Genomic DNA, 27,394 nt, shown 5'->3' with positions numbered 1-27,394 from the left:
GAGAGAAGATCCCCTGCTGAAACAGAGTCTTATTCACTAACAACCCCCCCAAAAAAAATTTCCCCGAGGTTTTTCAGCGGAAGCCGAGGAGAATTCCTCAGAATTTTGGAAATAAATACGGGTGTGAGTGTATTTGTACAATGGGTGAGTGTATGTGTGTGTGTGTGTGTGTGTGTGTGTACATTAACCTGCCAAACAAGAATTAAGAGTTTCACACTAAGCAGGAAGGCTGCTAATGAAAAGAATTACTTAAGCAGTTTACTAATTACTGCAAACAATTTATTCATCCACTTCTCCGTGCTGGTGTGTGTGTGTGTGTGTGTGTGTGTGTGTGTGAGCTGAAGCATTCAAAAATAACATCTAATGTGTGAGGAGACAGAGAGCTTATTTTACTAAGTCCTGATTCTAAATACAACTGCTAATATTTAGTGACAGATTAAACAACAGCAACCTTTATTAGTATGAAAGATCAAATGTTTAGACTGCACCATGTGGCATAACTGAACGCAGCCACAACCCCATATTACCAGTAGTATTTTAAGACAACATTTGTCCTGGTTTGAAAATCCTGGGCCTAAACATGAACAGAAAGAACTACTTCTCTACGAATTTCTCTTTTAACATTCCTGATACCCTTTGACCCCACAGTTGCCGCATGCATGTAGACAGCAGTGAATACTAGAAACCTGAAGTATGCATGGCAGATAGAAAAGTCCCTCCCATCTTTCAGCCTGTTACAACATCAAGTGCAGCAGCAACAAAAATGCAACTCATTCACAAATAACTTCAGCTGATTAAAAACTACCACTATGTGAGGAGATGTTGAGGCTGGTTTATTAAAGATAAATATATATTAAAGATATTATTAGCAGCCAGCAATAAAGCCTTAACATGCAAATGGTTACAGACCGAGCCTCCAACAAAGACTGACTTGATAGATGTTGTGACAAGTGTTCAAAGTATGGACAGAATGACTTCGCTAATCCTACGGGTTGATAAGTTCTGGCAACACTGGGAAATATACATCGTGTTCGTGAACATTTCTTCTGCCATGTTTTCGCTATACTTCTATGCTTCTTTACAAAAAAAAGAAATGTTTTGTGAGCTGAACTTTGTTTTAGGGGTGTTTTGACATTTGTTGCTATGGTAACGGAAAATAATACTGACTTACATGTAAAAACCAACGAACAACTGTGAAATACTTTGAAAGACCAAAGATTTTGTGGACAAAAAAGTACCTCCGTCAGTGTCAATGGGATTTTTTTTTTTTTTTCCCCAAGCATCTACTTCCCTTTACTTCTGAAAGCCTCATTGTAAAATTACATTTCCTGACTCACCAAATTGCTGAATGGCCCTGTCTGCACTCCAAGGCAGCTCCAAGGTCATGTGGACCCTGCGCCTCTGGTTTTTCACTCGCTTGTCCGCCTGCAGGGAAATCCCAGAGCTGGCTGCCTCTGAGATGATGGCCACATGCTGGAGAAAAAAAGAGGTTTGGATTATTAGGGAAGACTGAACAATGTTATGAAGTCATATATTCTTGGCAGCCAAGTCATGAGTTTTCATATGCAAGATCTACTTGATTGGTGTATCTGACCTTCTCTCCACTCATGAAGCGATCCTTCTCCTTGATGTTGATGTGGTCGATGGTGAGACCCTGCTCAGCCCGTGACTCGTAACGGACGCTGCCATCGGGACGCCGCACCACACGACCCTTACGACCAGTCATCTTCAGAAAAAATATTCATCACATTGACACTTAATACATGTTTTCAAAGACATGTTGCTTAAAGAACAACATCTGTTTTTCATTTTTTGTGCTTGTGTGAACACTAATTTAAGAGGTGACACGTAGAGAACAGTCAAACAGTGTGACTTTTTCCAGAGCCGATACTGATTATAAGTAATCAAGGAGACAGATACCAATATATATTTGCAATAAAAAAATGTAAAATCCTGATTTCAATGTGTATGGGGTCCATTTGTAAGATATCTTAGTAGCAAAGATTTATCTTGTGTGTTGGATGTAAGGGAGGAAGCATAATCACAACCTCAGCACCCCCAGTGTAAATTATTATTATTATTTTCCCTCACCTTTATTTTTCATTTAATATTATATTCACCGTCATTATTATTATTTTTATTCATTGTTGCTGTTTGTGTTGCTATTTCCTTATTCTTGTATACATGTATGTGAGTGAGTGTGTTCTAATTTTTTAATTGCTTTAATACAGCTCGTCACCGTGTATGTATGTATTTTAAAGAAAAGGAAGGACTTTTGTAAACATTCACAAATTTGGTATTCTATATGTTCTTTTCTTTTTGTATAATGTCGAAAACCTCATAAACAGATTGTTGAAATTAAAAAAAGGAAGTAAAATGTTAATGTCAAATTTTAGAATAACACAAACCCAAACACAAAACCTTGTTTAAATGGCTTTATGCATGTCTAATTAAATAAAAGCACCATATTTATCCCCATGCTGATGCCGTCTTTGCATAAACTGCAGACTGGCATCCTTGGGTGAGTGTTATACTCACATACTGCACTTACAGACCTTTTCTTTAGTGCATATATCAAGAGAAGGAGATCATGAAGCCTGTGTTACTGTATAATTCTCAGGTTTATAAGTGTATGAACTAAACTGCAGACTTAAATCTCTACTCACAAAGACAAAAAGAGTGAGGCTGACTCATATTCAAGGGTCCAGCACAGGGTGACAGTGCATCTGCAGGTCTGCGTTATATACCTCTGGTGTTTGAATTGTCTGTATCATCGCTGCTGCTTTTTTATATGCTTTTTAACTATAATAATCTGACCTGCACTCAGGCGCCGTCTCACTCTTTTTTTTCTGTCCTTGCAGTTCTCATGCTTATAGACCTGAAGTTCAGTAACTACTATTAGCGGAAACACTGGGTGTTTTTGCAACTTCAGCATAAAGGACTGTGGTGTTTATTACAACTTCAGTAGCATCTGCAGCCTCAGAGTCGATTCAAAGCTCCACTGGATGCTGAAAGTCTTAGTTGGTCGACCCCTAAAAGATTGCTGTAGCCAGAGAGTTTCTAGTTCAGTGTCTTGGACTCGTACCTCTGAGACTTTATCTGGTCCTCCGAACTTATCAATGAGCTCGTCCAAGGTATTGAGAGGTAGTTCTTTTCCCAGCTCGGATATTTTATTGAGGAGGCCCTGCTTCATCTCCTCTATCCTGGCTGTGAATAGGAAGCAGAGAGATTAACCATGTAGCCCTGACAGACAGGAATCACAGAAACAACAGGGCATGGGAGGAAGCTTCATTGTCTAGACATGCATCTGTTTGATCCAGACCGGACACACCCACTTATGCTAAAGTATATTCCTACTGTCAACACAAACCAAAGAAAAATAAAGACATCTCCCTACCTGTCTGACAGCTAGTGTGGTTAACAAAGATGACATCATCATTGTCTAGCAGGGAGTCTGGTGAGGAGTTGGAGTCCGTGTCCATGCCATCGGAGTCACTACTGCTGTCGTCGCTGATGTTGATCACACCGCCGCTGTCCACGGTGTGCTTGGGTACCTTGGTATGGCGACCTCTAGGCTTCCCTGATTGGAAACCATCACATGATATTAGAGTAAGAAACAAGAAGTGTAGCCCGACAGCACTTTGACTTTTGGGTAAAGGCCAAGAAAAAGAAGCAAACTGCAGTTTACTGTTAAATTAGACCACAGGGCGAAAATCTTGAATGGGATCTGTTCTATTATTATCTATGGTACACATGCTAGCATGGTGTGACGTCTGCATCCTCCTTACTTACGTTTTCTCTTATTCCCTGGTGCCTTCTCCCTCCTCTGTTTCTCTGAAGGGAAATGTTTCGTTACAAGAGACTGGAATACTCCCCTACAGGAAGGAGAAAGAGAAACTTTTATTGACAGTTGTGAAAGTTAGACACTCTATACAGTCCTGATGTGTCCTTGTTATTGTTATATCAGGTGTTGACAGGCTGATGAACATGTGTGAGCCAATACACCCAAGCCTTTAGGCATGTCTGCTGCGAAAGCTTTAGGGTCAGACAAGTTCAGAGCACTCATTGCCTGTATCCTCCCTTTCTTGTTTTTCTTGGATGTGCAGTTTCGTAATTAAATAGCTGCTAATAACTAAGGAGACTGTTTGGTTTAATTGAGGATAAATGCTGAGGACTGTATGCATGACTTCAATACTTATACAACATGTTCTTTATAGAATATGCAAATCATTAGGCTGTTTGATGAAGCAATGAAATAAAAACCCACAGACTGCCGTGGCCTCTGGCAAACGAAGAGTAATCCTGCCAAATAACGTGAAAGGTGTCAGAAAAGCTTTCCTGCAAAACTCTGTTGTTGTGAGTGAGCATTTAGCTGCTCACACAGTGCTGTAACCCACAGAAAATATAGCTGTTTAGTGTGTAAGGTAATAACAGAAACAAACAAACAACAGAAAACATTTCTTTCACTCACTCTGCTGCAGAGACAAATCTGTCGAGATGCCCGTCATTTTCATCCAGGACTTCTCTGGTGCGGGATTCACCTGTAGACTGCAGCCCGATAACGATGCACTGCGGTGGAGGAAAACAAATACACATCAACAACTGAACATGTATGCTGTGTTTCCTGAAGTAAATTCCATTGCGGACACATTCCTGGCACCGTGATAGCATATATTATGACATCCATGGGGAAATAAAATGCTCTCAACTCAACCTGTGTACAGGGAAGTGCAAAGTAAAATCTTAAAGGGACACCTCACTTGACATTGAAATACATATTTTCCTCTTACCTGTAGTGCTATTTATCGATTTGGATTATTTGGTGTAAGTTGCCAAGTCTTTAAAATAAAGGCCTTGATAATATCTACTGACATACACCTGCCAACTGAATCACCATGCAGAAGGAGGCGTGCATCTTCTCACAAACGAGAGACATGTGCTTGTGACAGTGTGAGAATGTTAGCTAGCTCAGTGGAGCATGCTTCCTTCAGTGCGATGATAGAAAGAAAAGAAAATAGTTCCTGTGTGAAACTGCTCATGACAAGGTTTGTAGATTATCTTAAATTATCGGGCCATGATTTCTGGAAAGAGACATTGCTGTTGAGTTTTACACGTTTTGTTTTTGCGGCGCTTTGAGCAGCACAAGCCAAGTGCCATCCATTGGAGAGGAGGCAGACATCTCTACAGCCGATAATCTCCAACACTCTGCGACTCACACCAAAACAATTTAGACTGATAACCAGCACTACAGGTAAGAGGAAAAACCTGTATTGTTGATTTTGGGATGAACTGTCCTTTTAATGACCCTCACAGATCCAACAAATGACATCCAATCTCTACTTTTCCTGTGCAGACAAAGCAAAGTACTGGCAAAACTGTACTTAGTATTCTGTCCTTGAAGTTCTCCTCACTTATGCAACATCTATAGAATTTCATTTCATGCTTGGATCTTGCTCTGGGTCATTTATAGTCCTCTAGATTATACATACTATATGACTCAGTGTTCTGACCTTTCCAGCCTGCAGCTCTTTCTGAGCCAGCTCCACCAGGCAGCGGACCTTGGCAGCGATACAGAGGTATTTGAAGAAGCGCTGGTGAGATGACCAGAACTGCCCCCATAGAGACTTCCTGCTGACCAGGCCCAGCTCATCAGCTGCACGCATGAACACCTGCAACGCCTCTGCCCACTGGACACAGATTGCAGATGTAAACAGTCACTTTAAAGTACAGCGTTTGTTTTTTAACTCTCACACACACACACAACCATAAGCACGCACTAATATAACTGACGCAGGTATGATACTAACCAGTTTGGCAGCTTTGTTATAAACCAGTTTGAAGTCACTGTCCAGTCCGATCTCTTCAATGCGGAAAGACACCCCTGAGAAGCTCAGCTGCCTGGCGATGTACATCCCGCTCACTTTCATGTCCATGGCAACAATCTCCATGGCACCCACACCTCTGTTTACAAATAGCATATAAAATATTCAAAATAACTCAATCACGGATCGACCAGCCGTAACCACAAACTGATTATAAGGTATTTTAACCAGTGAGCGTGGCAATTTGAAGATATGTATTCACATGATTGGAAGGCAATCAGAAAACACATGACTTCTGAGGGAAGTTCTACAACATATCGCCATTACAAACCTTTTCTCAATGGCATGCAGGAAGTCATCAAAGGCTCTGAAGGGCGTGCCTTCACCCCAGATTCCCAGGCGGCTCATATAGATCATGTTCTTTGGCTCAGAGGCACCTGGGGTGGAGATGGCACAAATATGTATTCTAAACTCCTCGGCTATCTTGCATTTATGTGACAAGTGTGTGTTTATCTGCGTGTCGGCCTACCTGTGGCACTGGCGTACACCACTCTGGCCCGTGGCAGCTTGTTTTGCAGGTCAAGCACTGCCTTACCCATCTTTGTAGATGTGGCATTCTTGGCTTTGTGGCATTCATCAAAAATGATCTGAAATAAGGAAAGGTCAAGGGCAAACAACGCAGACATGGAACACCAATTTGTGTTAAAAAAAACTTTTAGACACGAGGTTGGAAGAATAAAAGGATACAACTCCGTCAAAGTCTGGCTTGCACCAGTCTAGAATCTGTTTTATTCTCGTCCGGTGCTGCCCTCCTGCCTGGCTCTCTCCAATCAGCGCAGAGTAAGTTGCAAACAGGACTCCTTCTGAGGTAGCTGTGTCTCCATACTTAATCTACAGTAACAAAACAAAGATACAAGAGTATTAGTGAGATATGTGTGAACATTTGCAGAGACACACTGTCACCAAATATAGCTGCTTTCCTTTCCTGCTTGGATGCACATGTAATTCAAACATCTGCCAAGAACATAACTCATTCTCTCAGCTTGTCACGCTAACTTCACCAGGACTCACCTTGTTTAAGGCATGCACAGGAATAGTCGGTGCATCTATGTCTTTGAGATCTCTCTCTGCATCGAATTTCAGGTCATTGGATATGCTGAACCTGAGGGCAGGAGCAGGACAGTCAGTAATTCAGTTGGCTTCTACACACACTAGCCCAGTGTTTAGTTCACACTACACAACTTTATCCCTGGTTTTCCGCTTGCTGACAGTTTTTGGAGCTCCCTGGCAAAAGCTCCAGACCAGAGGCGGATCGGCACTGCCTCTGCGCTGGCAAGTCAGCACTCAAGTGCTATATATGAACTGTTTAAATATGCCAGCTGAGAAGCTCAACAATGCATCACAGAACTCTCCAGATATCTAGCTGGCTAAATATACGAACCTGTTGGGAACTTTGTCGATGAGCTAGAGCCAACGAGAGTGCAAGACACAGGTTTAAGAAAGAAGCAAGCAGTGCTTTAGTGCTTTCAAAGGTGCGTGTGTGTTTGAGAGGGAAAGATGAGAAGGTGGTTATTGCGTGCAAGGTTTCCACTTGGAGAATCGCTTTGTCACTTTTTGACTCTGATATTTCTAAGCCACCCCCCACACCCCGCATTGTGGTTCGATCCAAGCATCACAACATACTCATCAGGCATTCCTCCAGGATGCGTGACACCGGACACTGTTCTGTCATGTAGTTTGAGAACTATAATGACATCAAGGCTCCTGACTACAAGACAGTATGCTGTGTAGTGTGAACTAAGCTTACATGCTCAGTTCCCTGGCATAAAACTGGATGCAAAACACAATTATATAAATCAGTAATTGAAACCCAGTGAAGGTTTCAAACTGGTTCTGTGATCCCCGTAGGAGGTCTCTTACCATAGTGCTTTCTTCCTTCCTTTAAGGTAGTTCTCCAGGATGATTCCTGCCACAGTGCGTCCTTTTCCGACCCCTGCCCCATCTCCGATCAGGAAGCCTGCCCTCTGGTTGTTTTGAAGAATAACCTCGTGTTGCTGAGGGCGCACAAAGAGCAAATGCATGAACAAAGATGCCTGCATAATCAAAACATCAATCATTCATAGATCCGAAATGAATAAGTGTTTCATGTACTGTGTGTACGTGAGTCTGGGTGTGTACCTGGCAGGCATAGATGATGGCCTCTAGCTGCAGAGCAGACAGCAGACCGCATTTAATAGTTGACTCAGGGATAGACAGAGTGTATGTGATGTCAGGAGGAGGGACACTGGATAGCGTGTTGGTCTCCACCACTATGTCAGGATGAGAAATTCCTATAGTGGCTGAAGAGAGGAAAAACAGAACAGCAGTTTAAAGAAGGTTTTTTTTCAAACATGTTAACAGCAAACTGTGTGAGTGTCATGCCTTATTAAGAAGAAAAGTGTGCATGAATTAAAGGGTAATAGATGTAGACATTCAGTCTAGTGGCCTACATTTGGAAGGTCTGTACTCAGCATATGTGTCTACATGTCCCAGTTCCTCTGTTTCCTCTTCCTCAGCATCCTCTTCCTCCTCTGGGGGTGACTGGGTTCTCTGAGGCTGGGAACACCAAAGAGATTTTAGTGGTGTAATTCACATTAATAACACCCACATTTGGGAATTACATTTCATGTTTCAGCCTAGGTGAAGACAAGTTAGGAAACAGCTAGAAGCCAGGGGCAGGTGAGGTGTTATTAAAAGGTTCGTACAGCACATCTAGAGCTCCTTATCAGGGAATGTTAACAAGTCCAACATTAAAATAACAAAAGATGTTAAAAGGTGTGTAAACCAGTTGAAGCAGGATGAATGAGAGCTTTGAAACATGCGTGTTACTGAAGACAAAAGAGTGCTTTACATATTCAGGCAACGCCAGATTATCTGAGAAACTGGAAATGCAAAGAGGCTGGATTTTGACAGACAGGTTAATATTCCGCAGCCTCTTTTCTTGTCACACTGACTATTCATAAAGACAATGCAGTATATGAAATACGCTGTTCTCTATGCAATGTGCATTTGCAGAATGCCCAGTGCATGCAATACGCAGCAATGATTTCATCATCTGTGGTATTACAGACATGCCAAAGAAGGCTCAAGCATTTCAATTTCACTCATGACATGCACCACCTTCATGTACTGCACTGTCAAAATGTGGCCCTCAGTCTTAGATTAGTTGTTATGAGGCTGTGCAAAACAATGTAAGCCTTATCTTGTATTGCAAACACACAGCTGCATATAAGTCATATAACCTAAACTGATTATCTGAGCATTACTGATAAATGCCTTCTAGCTAGAGAGCTTGGTTTCATTTTAACATCAGATTGGAGAGGTTGGTGTGGCTACCTGGAATCCTCCTAAAGGTGGGGTGCTGATAATAGCAGTTATATCATCCAAACTGGCCAAGCCATGAAACCTGTTGGTGCCATTCAGCTGTCAACAAAACATAAAATGAAGAAATTGAAAAACAAATGAAAACAGTGCCAAATGCATGAGAAAATAGTAACAAAAAAAGCATGAGTAATCAATGTATGTGTGTGTTGTGCATATATGAATGTGCTTGAGAGAGTGTGGGCACTTCATGGATGTCTGATGGAGCAGCACTCAGCAAAATGCAATTTGTTGTCTGGCGGTGAAAAGCCAACAACAACAACAACAAAAGGCAGATAAAGCCGTGTGTCTGGGAAACATAATGGATGAAATGAGGGCAGAATGAAAAGGAAAACATAAAAGGCTTTCAGAAGGCAGGAGAAATGAATGTGCTCTGATTCATATCAAAAAGATATCCTTGGACCCGTCTAATTCAAGAGGACTGAAAAGCAACGCGAGCGGGGATAGAGGATTAACACTCGATAACAAAGTTGCTCGTCTTAGATCAGCAACTTGGAGACGGTGACATACCACAGTTCGATGAGTTTCTTTGAAGGAACAGTCCACCAAAAAGAAGAGGATTCTATCATTTACAGTCTCATATGGATCTCTGGAGCGGTAGCTAGATACTATTTTGTGCACCACTGAGAAAACTGAACAAAATCAACTCTATGTGCAACTTCGAAACATGTCAACATAAACATTCTAAGTTTGTCCCTTTTGTATTTCCTGTTTTGCATTGTATGTGGAAAACATGAGCTGACAGGAAGTAAACCCAGACCCGAGCCTGGCAGTGAAATTCCAGTGAAACAACCTAAAGAAGCAGTCCGTCGTGTGGAGCCAATGTGATCAAGGCTCCTGAAGTAATCTGCCTGCAATTTCAGTAAAGCTGGTTACAAATAGTTGCTTTAATTCAATCTAAATATTACAGTATTTATACTGTGAGAATAATGGACGACTGAAATAGCGTGTGCATACTGGCCTTAGCTCAGCACCTAATCACAGTTATAACTGTATTCCACAGGTTCATTTTCTTATCAATCGCTCAGGTCTCTGTCATGTACTGACACATACACACGAAATCTATTGCACGTCTGTCGGTCCTGAAAGCGGGATCCCTCCTCAGTTGCTCCTCCTGAGGTTTCTACCATACTTTTCCCCAGTTAAAGGGTTTTGGGGGGGAGTTTTTCCTTATCTGCTGTGAGGGTCCTAAGGACAGGGGGATGTCGTATGCTGTAAAGCCCTCTGAGGCAAATTGTGATTTGTGATATTGGGCTTTAAAATTGAAATGAAATTGAACTGAATACTATTTGTTTGTGTTTACAGTACGTGACAGATTTCCCAAGAGTGAGAGCTTGGAAGGGCAGTGGACTTGTTCACACTACACAACTATAGCCCTGATTTTCCCTTGTGGGCGGTTTTGGGAGCTTCCCGACAAAAGCCCCAGATTGGAGGCAAATTGGTTGGTTCAGTACTCGCAAATCGATGTTCTATGTCTCTCTCTTTGTCTATGGTGAACTGTACAAAGATCTGTCTGGGACCTCGCTACAGCCAATCAGAGTGCAAGACATTAGTTGAAGGAAAACCTGGGGAAAGGGCTGTAACTTTACTGCATGTGTCACCTTTGCAACATGAACCAAAGTTGTTGTTGCACCTGAAGGAAACAGGCTATAGACAGTAAACACATGTTACAGGCTATGTTCTGAACTTCTCAACAGAAAAGTCCCATGTCGTGCATTTGCGCATGTGATTACATCATTTCCCGTGTCACTTCTCACTTGTGTTCGTGTGACAAAATGTTCTGGAGACCACAAATACTGAGAGATCTTGTAGTTTGTCCCCCCTGTTGCCTATAAGTCATGTAGAATGGAAACAAAAACAACTTAAAGACACCCGATTACAAGACAGCAAGTCGCACACTATAGCGATCTGATGAGTTTAAAAGTCATGCAGTGTAAACCCGGCTTTATGTGGTACAAATACAATTATTTTAAACTGCTGTATAACGCTGTAAGACACAATGGTGGTTACGGAGAACACAGCTAGTTACTGTGTCAAACTTACAGTGTGGAAAAGGCTAAATTGAAGCGAGAGTAACACCTGCTTAAAAGTCAAGTAAAGACTCGATAGTATTGTACTGTCAGTGAATTATTATGTGTCTAAAAAGGTTACTGGAGGATGCAGAGCATTAGCCTTAGCTGAAATACTGAGTAACCAATCATGGTAATTAATTGTTACTTGCCAAGGAGATAATTGATACAAACTGGCTTAAATCCATTGTGCAATTAACGGGTGGCTAACAAGAGGAAAATCCCTTATTCAGCCATGGTTTTACACGACAGTCCTGCCCTGCATGCTATGAAATTAATCATTGATAAAAGAAAATATCTGTTTTGCATGTATGGATTGCACTGAAGCCTGAGTTGAAACAGAGTTGTAGGTGCTGGCCTTTTGTGTATTTTCAGAAGAATGAACATGAACCCGTCGACACCAAATTCCCATCTGAGAGCGAGAGTTGGCAGAGAGCCAGAGCAGCATAAATGTTTACAGAGCAAGAGGGACAATCTTCACTTCCTTGACCATTCTCAGTGTCCACCTTCCTCTGCACAGACATGCGTGTGTGGATTTCAACAAGCTTTTCTTTGATAATAGTTGTGTGAGATGAGTTGTTGGTGTGGTCATCAGTGTTACTGGTGATGTACTGTGTGTTTGAGTGCTCGCTGCTGACCTCTAGCTGGCTCTGTGCTGGTGTGGTGGTGGTACTAGTGTTGACGTCCCAGAGGGTGGGCACTGTGCTCAGGTTGTCTGGGCTGATGAAGGGCTGGGCATCAGCATACTCCGACAGTGAGTCAGCCGGAGAGGAGAACAGAGAGTTTGTGGAGAGGTCATCAATGCAGGACAGTTCCTGAAGGCAGAGAAAGAGAGGAGGTGTTAAAAAAACAGGAGAATATATGGGCCAGAGCAGCGAGTCATGCTGACTTTATTCAGCCTAAAAAGAGTTCAATATTGTTAAAATGACAGGTAGATTCCCACATTAAAGCCAAAGTCTTTGCAGCCTTTGCAAATACTCCCTTTACCACCAAGCCTCATAAAGGACGATAAATCCTAGTTACACATGGATACAACCCACAGGCTGAGCAACACACACACACACACACAGGAATACTAACTGTATACCTGAGAAGGAAAAAGGTGCACGGATGGGAGTGAACTACAGACAACAAAGGTGGCCCATTCAATCTGGATTTCAGCCAATACAGCACTCTTTCAGGAGTAACACGAGTAGCCTAAACAAAATCTAATCACACACAGATGTGTGAGAGCGAGCACGTAGAACAGAAAGAGAGGGGCAGGCATAATAAGAGCGCTTGTGTATGTGTGTGTCATTTCAGCTATGGCTGCCTTCCAGTCGCCCCTCTATTCATATCCTTTCGAAGCCATTAGCATGCCATGTTCTTTAACTAGCCTCTCACAGGCACCCCCGGGCCCCCTGAGACTTATAAACATGGATGTGGAGAGATAGGGATTGAATGATGGGGAGGACGGGGGGAAGCCAACATGGTAGACAACGACAAGCTGTACAGAGGACAAACTGTTTTGGGAAACAGGAGTATGGATCTGTTTTATTGTGTGGTTCTCTGTGGGTAGTCCTCAATGTGTGCGATTTTGTCTGTGCATATTTATACTCTGCAGACCATGTGTGGAAATTCTCACACCCCCATGTTCTGACTACACTCTCCAGAGGACCATGAGGCAGCCATGCATACTATCAGACTATAATACTACACTGTTTACCTTACTTTAAAGGAATTGTTCCACATTTTGGAAACATGCTCATTCACTTACATGAGAGGACTGGAACCAGTCTAGCGTCTGTGCTGTATATATGAATCTACCAGCAGCAGCCGGCTAATTTAGCTTAGCACATGCAGTTGCCAGGCAACCTGCAGGGACTCCAAGACTTTGCTGGTCTCATGTCTCATGTGGATACAGTGACAGTTTAAGCTATTATGACAAAGTTATTTTCTATCAAAGTTACTAACCACAGCTTTAAGGCCTGGTTGTCTGTGCTGTAAACTCCTGAGTTACGTAACATCCAAGCAAAGCAAATACTTCCAGTTGCGTCACAATCTGTCACAACTGTCCTGCTTTTAACTATCCTTACATGGTTTTCTTACAGCACCTCCATAATGACACTTTTAATTTAGATAAAAATACTGCACAGCCACAAACAGTTATAAGGTGGGTTGAAGCGCAATATGTTACAACTGAAGATGAATATTGGGTTAACCACAGTAAAAATCTATGCTGTATGCTGTAAGAAAGCAGTTCTGAATCAGAGTTAAAGGAGAAGTTGCGATGCTGCCTCCATTTCAACAATATGCTGCTACTGATTAATGCTGAAAAGATGTGCTGACTTCTGATGGACATTAATCACAGTTCAGCTGAAAATGTTTCACAGGCGTGAGAAGACAAGATGTAGAGTCCTTAGTGTTAACATGACTAAATCGTACGGGAATGGGGCCTAGTGAGGATGGTAAACAGCAGGCGGACTTGCGTGTGTATTTTTGCCTTCTGACGTTAGAGGATCAACTTGATGACTGTGGTGTGTGGATGTTTGCGTATTGGAAAATTGTGCTTTTTCAAGTGTACAGCACTCAGCTTATCAGTGTTTGCTGGGAGCTCTATGAGTATGCCTTTTCTCTTCAACTCTCTCACTCTACCTTTCTCTTTTCTTTACTTCCACTGTGTGTGTGTGTGTGTGTGTGTGGGGGGGGGGTGTGTTTCCTGAGGGCAAGATCAGGCATGAGCTCTGAAAGCAGGCTCTCCAAAGTTGTTCTGCCCTGCAGACAGCTGAGTGGAACCAACTGCTTTTTCTAGGGGTGACACAAGAGGGGTAGATGTAGAGAGGGTCCCTGCAAAATATCACCACCACTCCCTAATATGCAACCTGCCACGTTTCCTTTCGACATTTTCCTTGTTTATCCTATCAGCTGTGTTTTCCTATCCTGTCCTATTCTGCCTCACCCCTTGCTCTGCTCCCTCCTTTTTTGGCTTTACTGGCTGAGGATAGATGAGTAAACAACAAGGCTTGGAAAAAAGGGACACTGTGTCACCAGAGGCATCATTCCACAGAAGCACAACTGTGGAAACACACAGATGAGCACATAGACATATGTGTATTTCACCATGGAGAGCAGTAGATTATTTTTGGCAGAAGAGTTGATCACAAACAATTGATGAAAAAATGCTTGGGTTACAATTACCGTCATTGAGCCGTCATAATAGCTTTGCTTGTAAAATGTTTGTCTTTGAAACCCTTAATGACATTAATGTGCTGCATCCCACTGGATTAATTCAAGCCCAAGCCTAAACTTGTTTTTAATCAATGTGTTCTGCAAATATGTGATTTGTATTTAGACCTGCAGGTCATTGCTCTGTGTTACGTTTCGATGTGACTTCTCGGTTTTCCACATCATGTAAATTTAAGAGAGCAAACAGTGCAGCTGCAGTGTTGTTATTAAAAAGGACCGACAGTTCTGATACAGAGGAATCACAGAAAGCTGCAGCAGGTTGGTCGGTGCTAACCAAGACACGGCCGACCTCAGTACCATGCTAATCGAGTTGTTAAGCAGAGCGTAACAGAGGCAGCAGTGTTTGTCCCCCGGCAGGCCCGTACCGAGGGCTAGTTCATCTACTGTTCCTAAGACTGGGCCCTGCCGAGCAGAGATAAGGCTTGAATTCCAACTGCTCTGATGGTAATCAGGCTCCCTCCACAGCACACAGCCACACAACCGTATAGCTACTAATCCTGCCTCTCTCTCTGTTTCGCTCCCTTTTTCCTCTGCTACGCATCAAAAAACATCTGAATGTGTGTGTGTGCTTATTCTAAAATTGTTTCCGGGGAATTTAATCTACTTGAATTGTAATTTCTGAGAATAGGTAGTGTGTATGTGTGTACATGTACACAGAAGACCATGTGAACGTCATTTGTCCAGCCTCTGGTTTTGCCTGTCACATGTTCCTTCTTCCACCTCAATTTCTCCTCTCTGCTATGAAAGCTAAAACCAGCAGCACATCCTCCCCTTCACCCAGCTCCAAGACAAGAAACCATGAACAAATACTGGCATCAATATGACCACCAGTGTAAAACATGGTGCTATCTAAACAACCATGCACTCACATTGATTTACTGTGAGAAGATCTGCACAGAAGCCTCACACATATGCATGTGCTGTGCGTCACATCATGCATCCACAGAAGTGGTAAATTGTATTTGATTGTTTGGATAATGACAGCTGTCTGCCCGCTGATGATTAATGGAGACAAAGGCAGTGAAAAACACCGGCAACATTGCAGAGCTGCAGAGCTCCTTAATGGTTGTGGTTGAAGGTGGCGGTTATCAGCTCGAACAATCAGAACTGGAACAAAAAATACACTCTTAACACAAACCGCCCACAAACAGCTTGGCTTCATCATCTGTTATAGCTGATGTATTTACAGTGTGGTGAGCAATCTGAAACCGTGTCGCAAAATATCCTGTTCCCTAAAAAAAAAAAAAAAAGGGCAGTGAATCCATGATCATGAGGCGTAACTGTTACAAAGTGCGTTTAGGCTGAAATAAATATTAGCAAATACAAAATGGCAAAAAAAAAAGCATTTATCCGTGCTACTCATGCATGCAGCTTCACCAGTGGCTTCTGGAGAAGTGAGTAACAGCCGTTCCTGATATAATGACTACAATGAAACTGGTTATGACACAGCCTGTATGATAAGGTCAGGCGCTACCATACAAGGAGGTCTAACAGCCCTATCTTTGTTAGCATTATAAATATAATTTCCATGTCCTGTGTGTCTCTCTTTGTCTGTAAATGCTGCTTCATACTATTAAAGGGAAAACGTTTTCTAATCTCAAATCCCATCAAAGTTAGGTGTGCATCATGATATAGACCACTTGTTAAGTTTATCAGATAGGAGCCTTTAATAAAGCACATGTCCTTAAAAGAATAAGTTCAGTAGAGGCAGCTTGTTATTATGTTTCATTTATGTAACATAATAACAAGCAATATGATATAATACAATAAGAATCGTCTTATTTTTGTTGCCTTAGAATCAGCAGTTTATATCTACATAGGGAGCGGGTCCTTGTCTGCAGAGTGCGCTGTGTTGCACTGCCATATTTCTACAGTAGCCCAAAACAGACTACATAGGGCCATTAACGTTTTTGCTATGATCTCCGGAGTTAACAGTCTCTACAATACGCTGAACAAAGGCAACAAAACACTGGTTTCTTAACATATTTTCCGGTTTGAATCACCAGGTCAGTTTGTTTTGGACAAAAAGTGACCTCTGTGGATAATTTAACTCTCAGTAAAAACCTCCTCAACATCTGGATTTTCAGTTGTCAGAGAAAAAAAGATGAGCACACATTAGCAGGTGCTGGGCTAGTGGCCGGTCTCCGATGAGCCAAACAATGTCGGAGAAACTAGTTTTAATCACTATGTCCATTTGTTTTGAAGAGAAAGAGACATAATCTGTGGATAATTTGGCTCCCAGTGAAAATCTCAGGTTCAGGTTTGGCAAACAGTTTCAGCTGGTTGCAATCTGTAATCCCCACCGCTAGATGCCACTAAATCCAACACACTGCTCCTTTAAGGGTAGCTGTCTACACTCAGGGGTGATATGCCCAATTTGGTATAGTCAAATCCTCTGTAGTGATGATCTTGTCACTGCTAACTGCTTTCCAGGGAAACATACGGACAGCCACACGCCTCCGAAAACACACATGGTGTTGCCAGCTGCTGCTTCTCACCAGAAGTTTCTTTGGTATGCTGGAAATGTCGACAACAGTTGACATGTCAACATGTTGCTGGTGCAACGACGGGGACATAATTCCTTACTGACTTTCCACCTGTAAAGACTCCACCGTCATTTTTACTGCAGTTCATAAAGCTAAAGGCTGACAATTTCTTGAACCAACCGAAGTAAGAAATGCCTTCATCTACCTTTAGTTAATGTTACTGCTGCATATTAGGAGCTAAACGATTTCTCCCTGCTATCAAAAAGCAAACGTCAGGTAAGGACAACTGTATGTAGTCCTAAGCCACATCCTGTTAAACTCAATAACCTGCCTCAGCGCGAGGCCAGGCCGAGGCCTCGGGCAGGCCAGGCACCGGGGCTTTCCCCTCCTACACACTACCAGCTTTTCCAAGACCAGGAAACAAGTCACCCTGTCCTCCCACTTACCCCACACACCCACATATGTACACAAACATACACCTCAAATGACCTCATCAACCCACTCGCATGTTTCTGTCATCACTTGCTAATTTTCTCCCGCTCTTTCAAACTCTGGCCCTCTTGTTTCCCATCTCCGTCTCCATTTCTCCCCGCCCTTTCAGCTTCTCGTTTGGTGTTTGTCCTAGTTTTACTTTCCCATAGAACTCCGCAGCAGGAGGACGATTTATTTAACCCACCTCTTGCTTTCACTCATATTAATCTGCATGCATCTTTTTTGGAAAGATGCCATCACTGTCACATCGGAAAATGAGAACTAAAATTATATTATGAACACCGTTCGTTCATGAAACAAATGATGAGGAAAATGTACACAAATCTATTCCCTCTCCTCTACAATGTAGTGTTTAGTGTCCAAGGCCGAGTAAAATTTAAGGGCATTTTCACAAAAAGTCGTTAAGGGCTGTGGCCTCTTAGAGCAGAAACTATAACATTTTACCCACTGGGCCTTTTTAGAGCTGTAAATCGTGCCTGAGCCTGAAATGTTGCAGTAACAATAATAGTACAATGTGAGTGTGTGACTCAAATCACAATCAAGACTCAGAGTTATGAATGCTAATAAAATGTCATGCCTCTTGTTTGTAATTTGGTAATGCAAAATGACAGTAACCCTGTTGCAGTTAAAGCTGCAGCCTTATCAGTTTCTGTGTGTGTGTGGATGTGGTAGTGGGAGGGACCACCCACCCCTCATTTATGATCAGCTGACTAAAACAACCCCCACCCCAGGCTCTCCCCTCTGGGATCAGATGTTGACCTTGTCCATGCAGTCAACAGAACCTGATTGATGGCCTGTGTGCGAGTGTGTGTGTGTGTGTGTGTGTGTGTGTGTGTGGGGGGGGGGGGGGGGGCAAAAGCCACCACTGGTGTCTGTCTTTCTGTCTGGATTATGTTATGCCAAGCTGTCTGCATGTCCTGCGTCCCTGAAATATCTGTTGAGCTGTGACTTTAATAGCACAGCGCTAAGCTTTTCCTTTTCCTCGACCATCTCATGGACTTGAAGCAGACAGATTTTTTTGTCGCGGCAGCTCTCTGAGTGACTTGCTGTTGTGAAGACGGTCAACAGTAAGACTTCTTTTTGATTCTGTATTAAACTGATTTGCTGTGGTGCGTAATACTTATGCACACCAAGTGTTTTGCGGACACTAAAATGGTCTATGTATCCCAAAATGACTCTATAAGACATGCAGACATCAATTGACTTATCCCGTCGCAGTGCTTTGATCGAGGAGCCAATTTGTCAAAAAGTCATTGTATTTTTATGAGTACGCATGGAAAGTTTTACATCTTGTTTTGGACCCTTTAGTCACACAACCACCAGCCAAAAAATACATTCAAACACTTTTTAAAAGTCCTTCACAGACAACTAAACTCTCAAGTCTGGGGAACTGCTCAACACAGTTTCAGCTGTTCCACTGACCACAAGCAGCTCCACTTAAGATTCCGCCAAGCCGAAACTGATGTTAAAAGGCCCCTGACACTATTATTTAAGCAGCGTTTTCTATTTAATTTCAGTTTGTCCCTAAAACCCCGGTTGATTCTTCTTGACAACTGTGCTGAAATCAAAATTGCAAATGTTATTTTCAGGGGATCGTCTGAGAAATAAGAAGACAGATTATCAATTTTCACTGTATTCACATATTTATAGTCGAAGGGTCAAAAGAAAATTATTGTGTCATCTTCGTCTAGCCCACAGACAGCCAAGTCTAGCCTACCCCCCAACCGACTATTCAAAGCCAATCAAAGCTGCACGGCCAGTCCAGCAACCTCCTGACAGGCAAGCCTTCATGTCGTGCCAAGTCTGAGTAAAACAAGCCACGGACTGCTTGCTGCTTACAAGCCTCCTGGAATTTTCCAGTGTTTTCATATGTTCTGGAAAATAAAAGGATGCCATGTCAAGTGTCCCAGCGAGCAGCCATATGACGGAGCTGGTTCAAAGAAACGTTCTGCTTGTTGCGTGTATGTAGGGGAGACTAAATCTTACACTGAGCTGACTACTAGAAACTAACAAGGCTCTACGATCCTCATGGTACTGCCAACACATAAATCTATCTGGCAAATTCAGGTTCTTTCTCCAGCGAGCAGAGTTAAACAAGTTATGAAAGTAATAAAACAACAGAGGAGAGAGAGTGAAAGAGAAAGAGTCGCAGTGAGAGAGATTTCATCTGCTAGGTATTTGGGGTGGTGCCAAGAGGAAGTCACCCACAGAAGGGTGCCATGAGGATGACTTGGCATTCACAGGGCCATGCCTCAGTAGTTGAAACCTGTATCTTGACCTGATCATTACATAAAAACATAGATAAGTACTGACATGGATCCCAAAAATATGGTGGTCTTCTGAAAAGAGTTTAAGATTGTAACATTAAGAAAAATGACTCAGTCTCAATCTATGTGCTGTGATATCTGTCATAAACAAGTTGCATGTGTGAACCTGTGTCCTCAGTGTTGAGAAAAGTGGATGTGAGGGGAGTGTTGACGCAAGATGACGTCTCAGTTATGCAGAAATTTCAACATACCCCACACAATACTTGCAATAGGGGCAATCGCTGTCATCTGTTACACTCATACGCAACATGGCTTAAAGAATAACTGAGTGTGTTGAGTGAAACAATGCAGCTGTGTCAACGGACCATAACTTTAATGAGCGCTCGTTGCACACAGTTAGAAGAGATTATATCATCTATAGAGGACAGAAACAGACATTCGTGCCGATGTTTCTACCTCTGTTACCTCATGCTCTACCAGGGACATGTTAGAGTCTTGAAAGCATTACTTCACATTGATATCTGTGTGTAAACTGGTATTATACAGCACAGCCTACACTGTAATTCAAAGTCTGAGGTTAACATTTTACTACATCCTGTTTTTACTTGCTGTATGAGGGAGACCAATACTACCGTGATGACAAGAAGATCTATAGTGTATCACACCAACTATCTGATGTATATCTTCACAGGTTTTTCTATTGCCTCAAATGACCTTGCTCGCTTCTGTCTTGTGCGTGACACACACCCACCCACACTTTTACACACCTGCGGTCAATGGACTACTATCACGCTGTGTGACTCAGGATGGTGGGCTCGTTGCCCGTAAGTCGCTGAGTTGGTTCTGAGCCAAGAATTGATGGCTAACTAGAGAGTGTATTTACTCTTTTACAACCATGGGCACTGTCCTGTGAACGATCCCAAGTTAAAACAACCCTCCGAAAACAGTTACGACCAATATTTACTGAATGTGTTCCAAACTTTGGGGGAGAAAGGCAATGTGCTTTGACATGAGTTTGGTCTGGTGAAAGACACAGCGGCCCAAAGCAATTTTCATCACAGAAGTCAGACAGAGTAATGTGACATCCAACCAAGAGTGCAAAAGACATGGACAACTAAGCAATGTTTTTTTTTTTTTTTTTTGGTCTTCAGAAGTCTTGACTTGTTTTAAACAAATGTACTGAGCACTTATATAACCACCGTCTATGTAAACTACGAACCCACCAAATTTTAATTTGTTTATTTTACATACTTGCCTTTATTTGACAGCAAACAGTGTAGACACAGATAGGAATGACAGCAGAGAAAGAGGGGTATGACATGAAATAAACGACAAATGATCCCTGGGCTAATTCAAACCGAGGACTATGGGAGTACATGATACTGGGGCTGGCACAATCAGATTTTCACTACACCATAATTGTGGCCAACAGAATTCACAATAACAGTGTTACTGTGAATTCTATAGAAAATTTCAATAAATAAAAATCTGTCAAATTCATCTTTAACTTAGTTTATTGTGTATTTGGTCTCGTTTTTGCCGAATGAATTACCCTCAAAATGTGAGTGTAGGAAGGTGGAGAAAGACTCCGTACTTAATGTACAGTGAAAAGGCAACTTGCATTTAGGGGAGAGGTTGATAAAAGGAGAATGGAAAGAAATGGAAATTATTTAAGAGGAACTTCATTATTTACACAATATTATCATATGTGCATTATTAAAATGATATTAACGTTTCATTTTGAGATCACAAGGTTACTGTCAAAACCAGTATATCACGACCTCCTACATGGTGCACCGCTTAACCACTCAGCTACAGATGAATAATTTTCATTAGTGAAACATTTTGAAATTTAAAAAGCAGGAAATACTAAACTTATGTCAAAGGAAAAAAGGACAACAACATGGCATTACAAACTACAAAGGAGAATTTTCCCATTTTGCTGCTACTACAGGTGACCACTGATGCATAAAAACTGAAATAATTTGTGAGATGATCTGTAAACCTGCACTGCGACCTCTTCACCCAACCGTAGCAGCTGTCCTGTTTTCTGAAAACTGTCAGACCTGACAGATTTGCTGCGAATCTCTTATCCTGTGTTAACTGCTTTTGACAGCCGGCAACAATTAGAGAGAATTATATCACCCTGTTATGTTGTCTTCACACCTGGCACCACCCTGAGTTATTCCACCGATGCACTTATAATTGGCACCGATGCATGATACATTTAACAAATCCTCCTGAAACAGTTTTGATCATTGCTGACATAGCAGGCAGCATGGCAAAGACAGCATGCAAAATAAGCATGATGGCAACCTTTAATTCTTTCCACTGCTCATCATCAGTCCACCCCCCATGCTCTCACTCATCCTCACCATCATTGTTTATTCACTTCCCGTAAGATGCACACCTAGGTCATGCTTGAGGTTTCATGCAATACCAGGAAACTGACAACATGTGCCCACCGAGAGGCTGCCGTGCTGCACGTCTGGTCTTAAAGGACAGGTTCATATTTTTTTTTAAAAAAGCAATAGTGGGGAAATTTGCACTAAAAAGAGTGTAGCTTCAGAAGAAACCCAATTGCACAAACTGCTGGAGCTACAGCTTTAGATAAATTTAAGAATGCATTTCTGCATAGAAACGGAAGTGTAAATTTCGTCCGCCATTTTTTATATCGGCACTAGGAAGGTAGGCTCTAAACAGACAGTATTAGCAGGAGGAATGAAACCGCTTTCATGGTTATAACGAGCACCTAGTTTTGTTTTTAAAGATGCACAAAAAATTGTGAACCTATCCTTAAAGGGTGTAGAACTGATTTTTTGACAAGCTTCACACTGATAATGATAATGATGTACTAACAGAGAAACTAAAGCAAATGATCCGTAGCCTGAGCAAATGTCAAAAAGGACTATAAATAACCTGCAACTTTGATCTGCTGCGCATTATTTTAAATTAAAAAATACGTATTTAAAGCATGAAGTACTTGAAACCACAATTGTGTAGTTCGTCCACTTTCTGTGAAGTGAAAAAACGCTGACTTGATGAGACTGGCTCATCAACTTAATCGGAATTCAACAGAAATGAGTTCAGCAAGCCTCATACCAATGAAGACATCAGACTGAGCTGAGCTATAATTCCACCAACACCTTGTAGTCTAATGAATAACGCATAAAAAAATACAATGCAGTTCTATTTACAGTACAGCACAACAATGGGCATATTTAATAGCCATCCAGTAAACACACAAGAGTGCTATTTAGCCTGACAAGATATCAAGTTCTCACACTTACTGGAAGACAGCAAGGAGTGAGGCAGACAATCATTTGTCATATTTCCTGGCTGGGAATGAGAGCCTCAGAGCCATACTGGGTGACTGACTGGCAACTCTGGTCTGCCAGCAAGGAAATTCACAGCCAGACATGCTGATGAACAAACAGGCCAACTTTTAACAATGAACTCCCAGAAGTCTGGGTTACCGTCTTTGGCATTTTTCTCTTTTACTAAACAGCAGACGGGTTAATGTCACGTTGAAATAATTAACAGGGAGAGAAGATAATTATTTTCTGTCAAAGGAATGAACCCTAGTCCTACTCTAAAACAAGATTCAATGGTGATTTCTATTGAAAAATGTTCTTAAGTCTATGATGTTGCACATGTGGCCTTTGTAAGCACTAATGGGAAACTTCTCAGTAAAGAGTAATATGTTATTGTAATACCCGATTGTTTCCAATGTAGGCCAAGCTCTAGACAGAAAATTAATAATAAAGAAAAATCAAATGCCTCCATTAACATTCTGATGATAAAGAAGTACTTTTTTAAGTTCATTTGAGGAACTTAAAAAGCACAGACTTAAGGAGTAATCAACTGCTTTCTTGTCATGTGTACAAGTTCCTTGATAAGGGCAATAAAACTCTTCACACAAGCAGCTTTCGGTTAGCCACAATTCCTTATCTAAGCTTTCAATTACTGGTTTTGACATCATAAGTAAAAGAAGTTGTCACCAAAATAACAGCAAGTCTCAAAAACAACAGACTTGTGTCAGCATAATATGTACAAAAAAGGAAGCAAACAGTACCAGTACCTTGGGAAGCGGACGTCCCAGCTGTGAATACAATTTAGTCCAGAGCTGCATGAGAGACATGGGTCCAAACGCTGCAGTATGGGGGGGGTAAAATACACACACACATACACTCCTGCTTCACCTTGGATCCCTGAATGCGACAGCCTCTTCCATGTGTTGCTCAAAGTGTTCACCTCTACAGCTGGTGCACTTCCACCCAACAACAGTGGACTCTCACTAGCCCTTTCACAGTTCCTCCCTGCTTCAACACACACATCTGCCTCTGCCACAGGTACGCTCCAGGCAATGAGCTCACACATACAAAATTCTGTTCCTCTCACAGGCGAGTCTAAAACATGCTTCCTGCTTCACCAGGACAGTCAGGTATTTGCATAGAGGGCTTAGTCATAGTGATTGTGGACTAGTTCCTCAACGCTCAAAAAGGTGGTTGGAGAGTGAGTGAGAGAGCAGAGGAGGGGAGGGGAGGGGAGAGGTGGGGAGAAGAGGGAGGGAGGAGGGAGGAGCTTTCAGGAAATGATGCTTTTGTTGGTAAGTGACTAGAGTTACTGGCAGTCGGGCCCATTTTACTGTACATGGTGTAACTCAACCGCATTTGTAGTGTAAACAGTATTGCGCTGTGGACCTGGCCGCTCCTCACACCCCGCTGCTTACCGCTATGTTTAATGGGCCTGGGCCACTATTTAATGATTATTATATTTAGAGACAGACTCCCTGCCTGGCTGCCTGTCTTACTTCATACTCTGCTTTTTGTCTTTCTGTTTGTCTGCACAGGCTCAGTTTCAAGGCTGCTGTTCTGGTAATGATAACTGATTAATAAAATGATCCATAGCTCAGAGGTGTAAAGCTAATAAGAAGGAAGCAAACAAATGGCTCATTAGCTAATTGGGGCAGTGTGTTATTTCTGAAAATGCAGGTGCAGTTTTGGGTAGACTTGAATTGTGAAAACAAATTTCCCTATTAATTCAGCTCTTATGGATTAATCAACACTGAGGGAGATCTGACAACCCCATTTATAAGTTCCCCATGGACCTATGCTAAAAACATTCTGGACAGCTTAAGTGAGAAGGAGGCAGCTGAAGTGGTCATGAGTGAATTAAAAGGTCAAGCTGCAAATGTGGCTCTTGAAGGGTCTTTCTGCCACTGCTTCTATCTGAGCACAATTACACACAAATACTGCATCACAAATTGCCATTCCCGCTTACTGGAACCGGGGGGCGCGACTGATGAAAAAAGAATATTCTGGGAATCTTGTGGCAAATGGGTTATTGCAACAAATCCAAGATGCTGATCAAAGACAATGTTGCAACAGTTATATTTGTGATAGGACGGCAATGTTAACTGTTTGAGAGCCAGTCGTAAATGAGGAAACTGTGGTATTTAAAAAATAATGGGATTTATCTCCTTCACAGATGAAGCAGAGGGGTCCATTTGCACAGCCGGCTTCCAGGAATTGGTGATATCAAGTCAGCATGGTAAGGTACTGTAATGTCCATCTCTGCCTGACTGAAGGGGAGTCAGACTCTCAGAGACCGAGTGGCGCCTGTCCATGGTGTCATCATCGTATGAGTGGGAATCCTCTGAATCATGTGTGTTTGTGTGTGTGTGTGTGGTAGTGGGACACAGAGGGTCACCAGGGAGGAATGAATCATTGATGAGCTTGTTTTGGATACTCAAATGTACAAACACACCTTATTACATCACACCCTAAAGAGGGAAAGATTTATGCCTGACTTCACAGACAACAGACAAACAAGGTGGGTGTACAGGCACTTCCACATGCAGCCTAATCGTCACATGCACAGATGCACTCCTGATGTTTTGCAAAATCCTGGTGACAATCATGATGTGGCTGCTTGGGAACACACACAGAATCTGTCTGATTTAATTTCCAGTCACGACCCCAGTTTTACATTATTCCTGGTTCCATTTCTACTTCTGCTGGACATGCTCGAATCAGCTCATCCTGGGCTGCATACATCAGAAATGTTGATGTACCATGTACCATGCTGCAGGAAATACTTTGTTGTGTTAGATGAACTTCCTGTTGTTTGACATTGTTATTGCTCAGTAACTATATTTTGCTCTATCGCCAATATCGTATCTAAGTGCTATCCTAAAGTAAACATTACATATGTGTACTTACACAACACATAACTTGCAATGTCAGCAAAGATGCAGCAGGTCTAAAGTTTGCTTTAAGGAATTATACGACCGATGGTTTTTCTTTCAAAAACATACTTCATAAAGTACAAGCTTGACAGAGGCTGAACCATCCAAATCTAATCTAACACTGAAGTGGATCAGGCGGAGCATCCAGTCCCCAAGGAAAACACTGCACCTATTATCAACCCTTCAAATTAACCTTTAACTTCCTCCTTTAAACTAGGCCATTGAAATGACTGTTAGAGCATCTTACAAGGAAGTAACTGAGAAATACCAACTGATTTATATCTTGATGTTGGGGCCAGAAAAAAAGTCAAGAAAAACAACCTGACCCTCCTTTTTTTATTCAAATGAATGTTCTTATTTTTTCAAATATTATTTCCTTGTAACTGAGCATGGTACATGTAGGACCTTGAGAAGCAACTGGATTCTGAAGAGAACCTTTAGTTTAACAGGCTTGTCTGAGCAAAATAAGGATGTAATTATGGTTCAGCTATAGGCAAGGGCACATGTTTTCTTTCAACACTGGGGGCACGCATATGAAACAGGGTTTGGCGATCCTCTCCCAGGAATTTTTAAGCATCAAAATCTTAATTCTTGCATTCTGGTGAATTTTTCAGCATCAATTTATGGTAGGTATGTTGTTTTTGGGGGTGGACGAATACCACCTGTGGAGGGTCTGTGGAGTTGCAAAGGTTCATAAGTAAAGAATCGGTGGATCTCACGCAGCTTGCCTCTGTGGTCAGCATTTTTCAACCCAGTTTGAGACTAATTAGTTTTTGTTTTCCGTGTGGAGATGCATGTTCTGCTTCTGCCCACATATGTGCTCTGGGAATCTCCCACTTTAAATACAGTAACAGTATGTTAGGCATATTGTCCCTCTATCGCATTTGACCATGGTACTGACCTTTAATTTCCAGCTGGTCTATGGTCACAGAATTATGGCTACCCTTCGCTCCTTATGGGTTAAAGGCTGAGGCAGGTTTGGAAATTTTTTTTTTTGTCCACCTGCAACTGTGGCTGGTGGATTATAAAATCTAGCAGCCACTAAATAGACTACTATTTTTTTTTTTTTTGGCTGGTGAGTGAAGCAAAATATAGCAGCCACTTGCGAATCTTGCCAGCATGGTGCTGGTGTTAATTTCCAACCCAGGGCTGAGGACACGTTCATGGTTTTGGGCATGACTTATTAACAAATAAAGTGATGAAAGTGATGAAAGATCTGTAGAGGCAGACCTGCATATGCAAATGAAATCCATGCATAACAACTCTTCCTAGAAGCGCACTGTGCACAAGCATGTGTGAGTAATAATAAGACGAACCACTCAGAGGAGGAATGAGAGTATGTAGCAATGAGAGCATGTAGCAA

The 27,394-nt window shown here is 42.0% G+C and overlaps 1 protein-coding gene across 4 annotated transcripts in view; it reads right to left on the bottom strand.

Annotated features, from left to right (window-relative positions):
• Positions 1-27,394, bottom strand: part of si:ch73-63e15.2 (protein strawberry notch homolog 2) — a 79,138-nt gene that overhangs the window by 13,053 nt on the left and 38,691 nt on the right. For 2 of the 4 annotated variants that reach the window (XM_049589053.1, XM_049589056.1), the window contains 17 exons: positions 11,950-12,126; positions 9,198-9,284; positions 8,312-8,417; positions 8,001-8,161; positions 7,743-7,876; positions 6,894-6,984; positions 6,570-6,713; positions 6,352-6,469; positions 6,154-6,259; positions 5,808-5,961; positions 5,511-5,687; positions 4,472-4,569; positions 3,793-3,875; positions 3,398-3,580; positions 3,086-3,207; positions 1,595-1,726; positions 1,338-1,473 (listed from right to left, as the gene is read on the bottom strand). In XM_049589053.1, the coding sequence (XP_049445010.1) occupies positions 1,338-1,473; positions 1,595-1,726; positions 3,086-3,207; positions 3,398-3,580; positions 3,793-3,875; positions 4,472-4,569; positions 5,511-5,687; positions 5,808-5,961; positions 6,154-6,259; positions 6,352-6,469; positions 6,570-6,713; positions 6,894-6,984; positions 7,743-7,876; positions 8,001-8,161; positions 8,312-8,417; positions 9,198-9,284; positions 11,950-12,126 (2,209 nt within the window). Of the gene's footprint in view, positions 1-1,337; positions 1,474-1,594; positions 1,727-3,085; positions 3,208-3,397; positions 3,581-3,792; positions 3,876-4,471; positions 4,570-5,510; positions 5,688-5,807; positions 5,962-6,153; positions 6,260-6,351; positions 6,470-6,569; positions 6,714-6,893; positions 6,985-7,742; positions 7,877-8,000; positions 8,162-8,311; positions 8,418-9,197; positions 9,285-11,949; positions 12,127-23,862; positions 24,259-27,394 lie in introns of those variants that run through there. The other 2 variants (XM_049589057.1, XM_049589054.1) reach the window with 2 other exon arrangements.

The sequence above is a fragment of the Epinephelus fuscoguttatus genome, linkage group LG10 (assembly GCF_011397635.1).
Source record: "Epinephelus fuscoguttatus linkage group LG10, E.fuscoguttatus.final_Chr_v1".
In the NCBI taxonomy this organism is placed as follows: Eukaryota; Metazoa; Chordata; class Actinopteri; order Perciformes; family Serranidae; genus Epinephelus; species Epinephelus fuscoguttatus.
The sequence above is the reverse complement of the archived record's forward strand: the minus strand, read 5'-3'. Positions and strand labels throughout refer to the sequence as shown.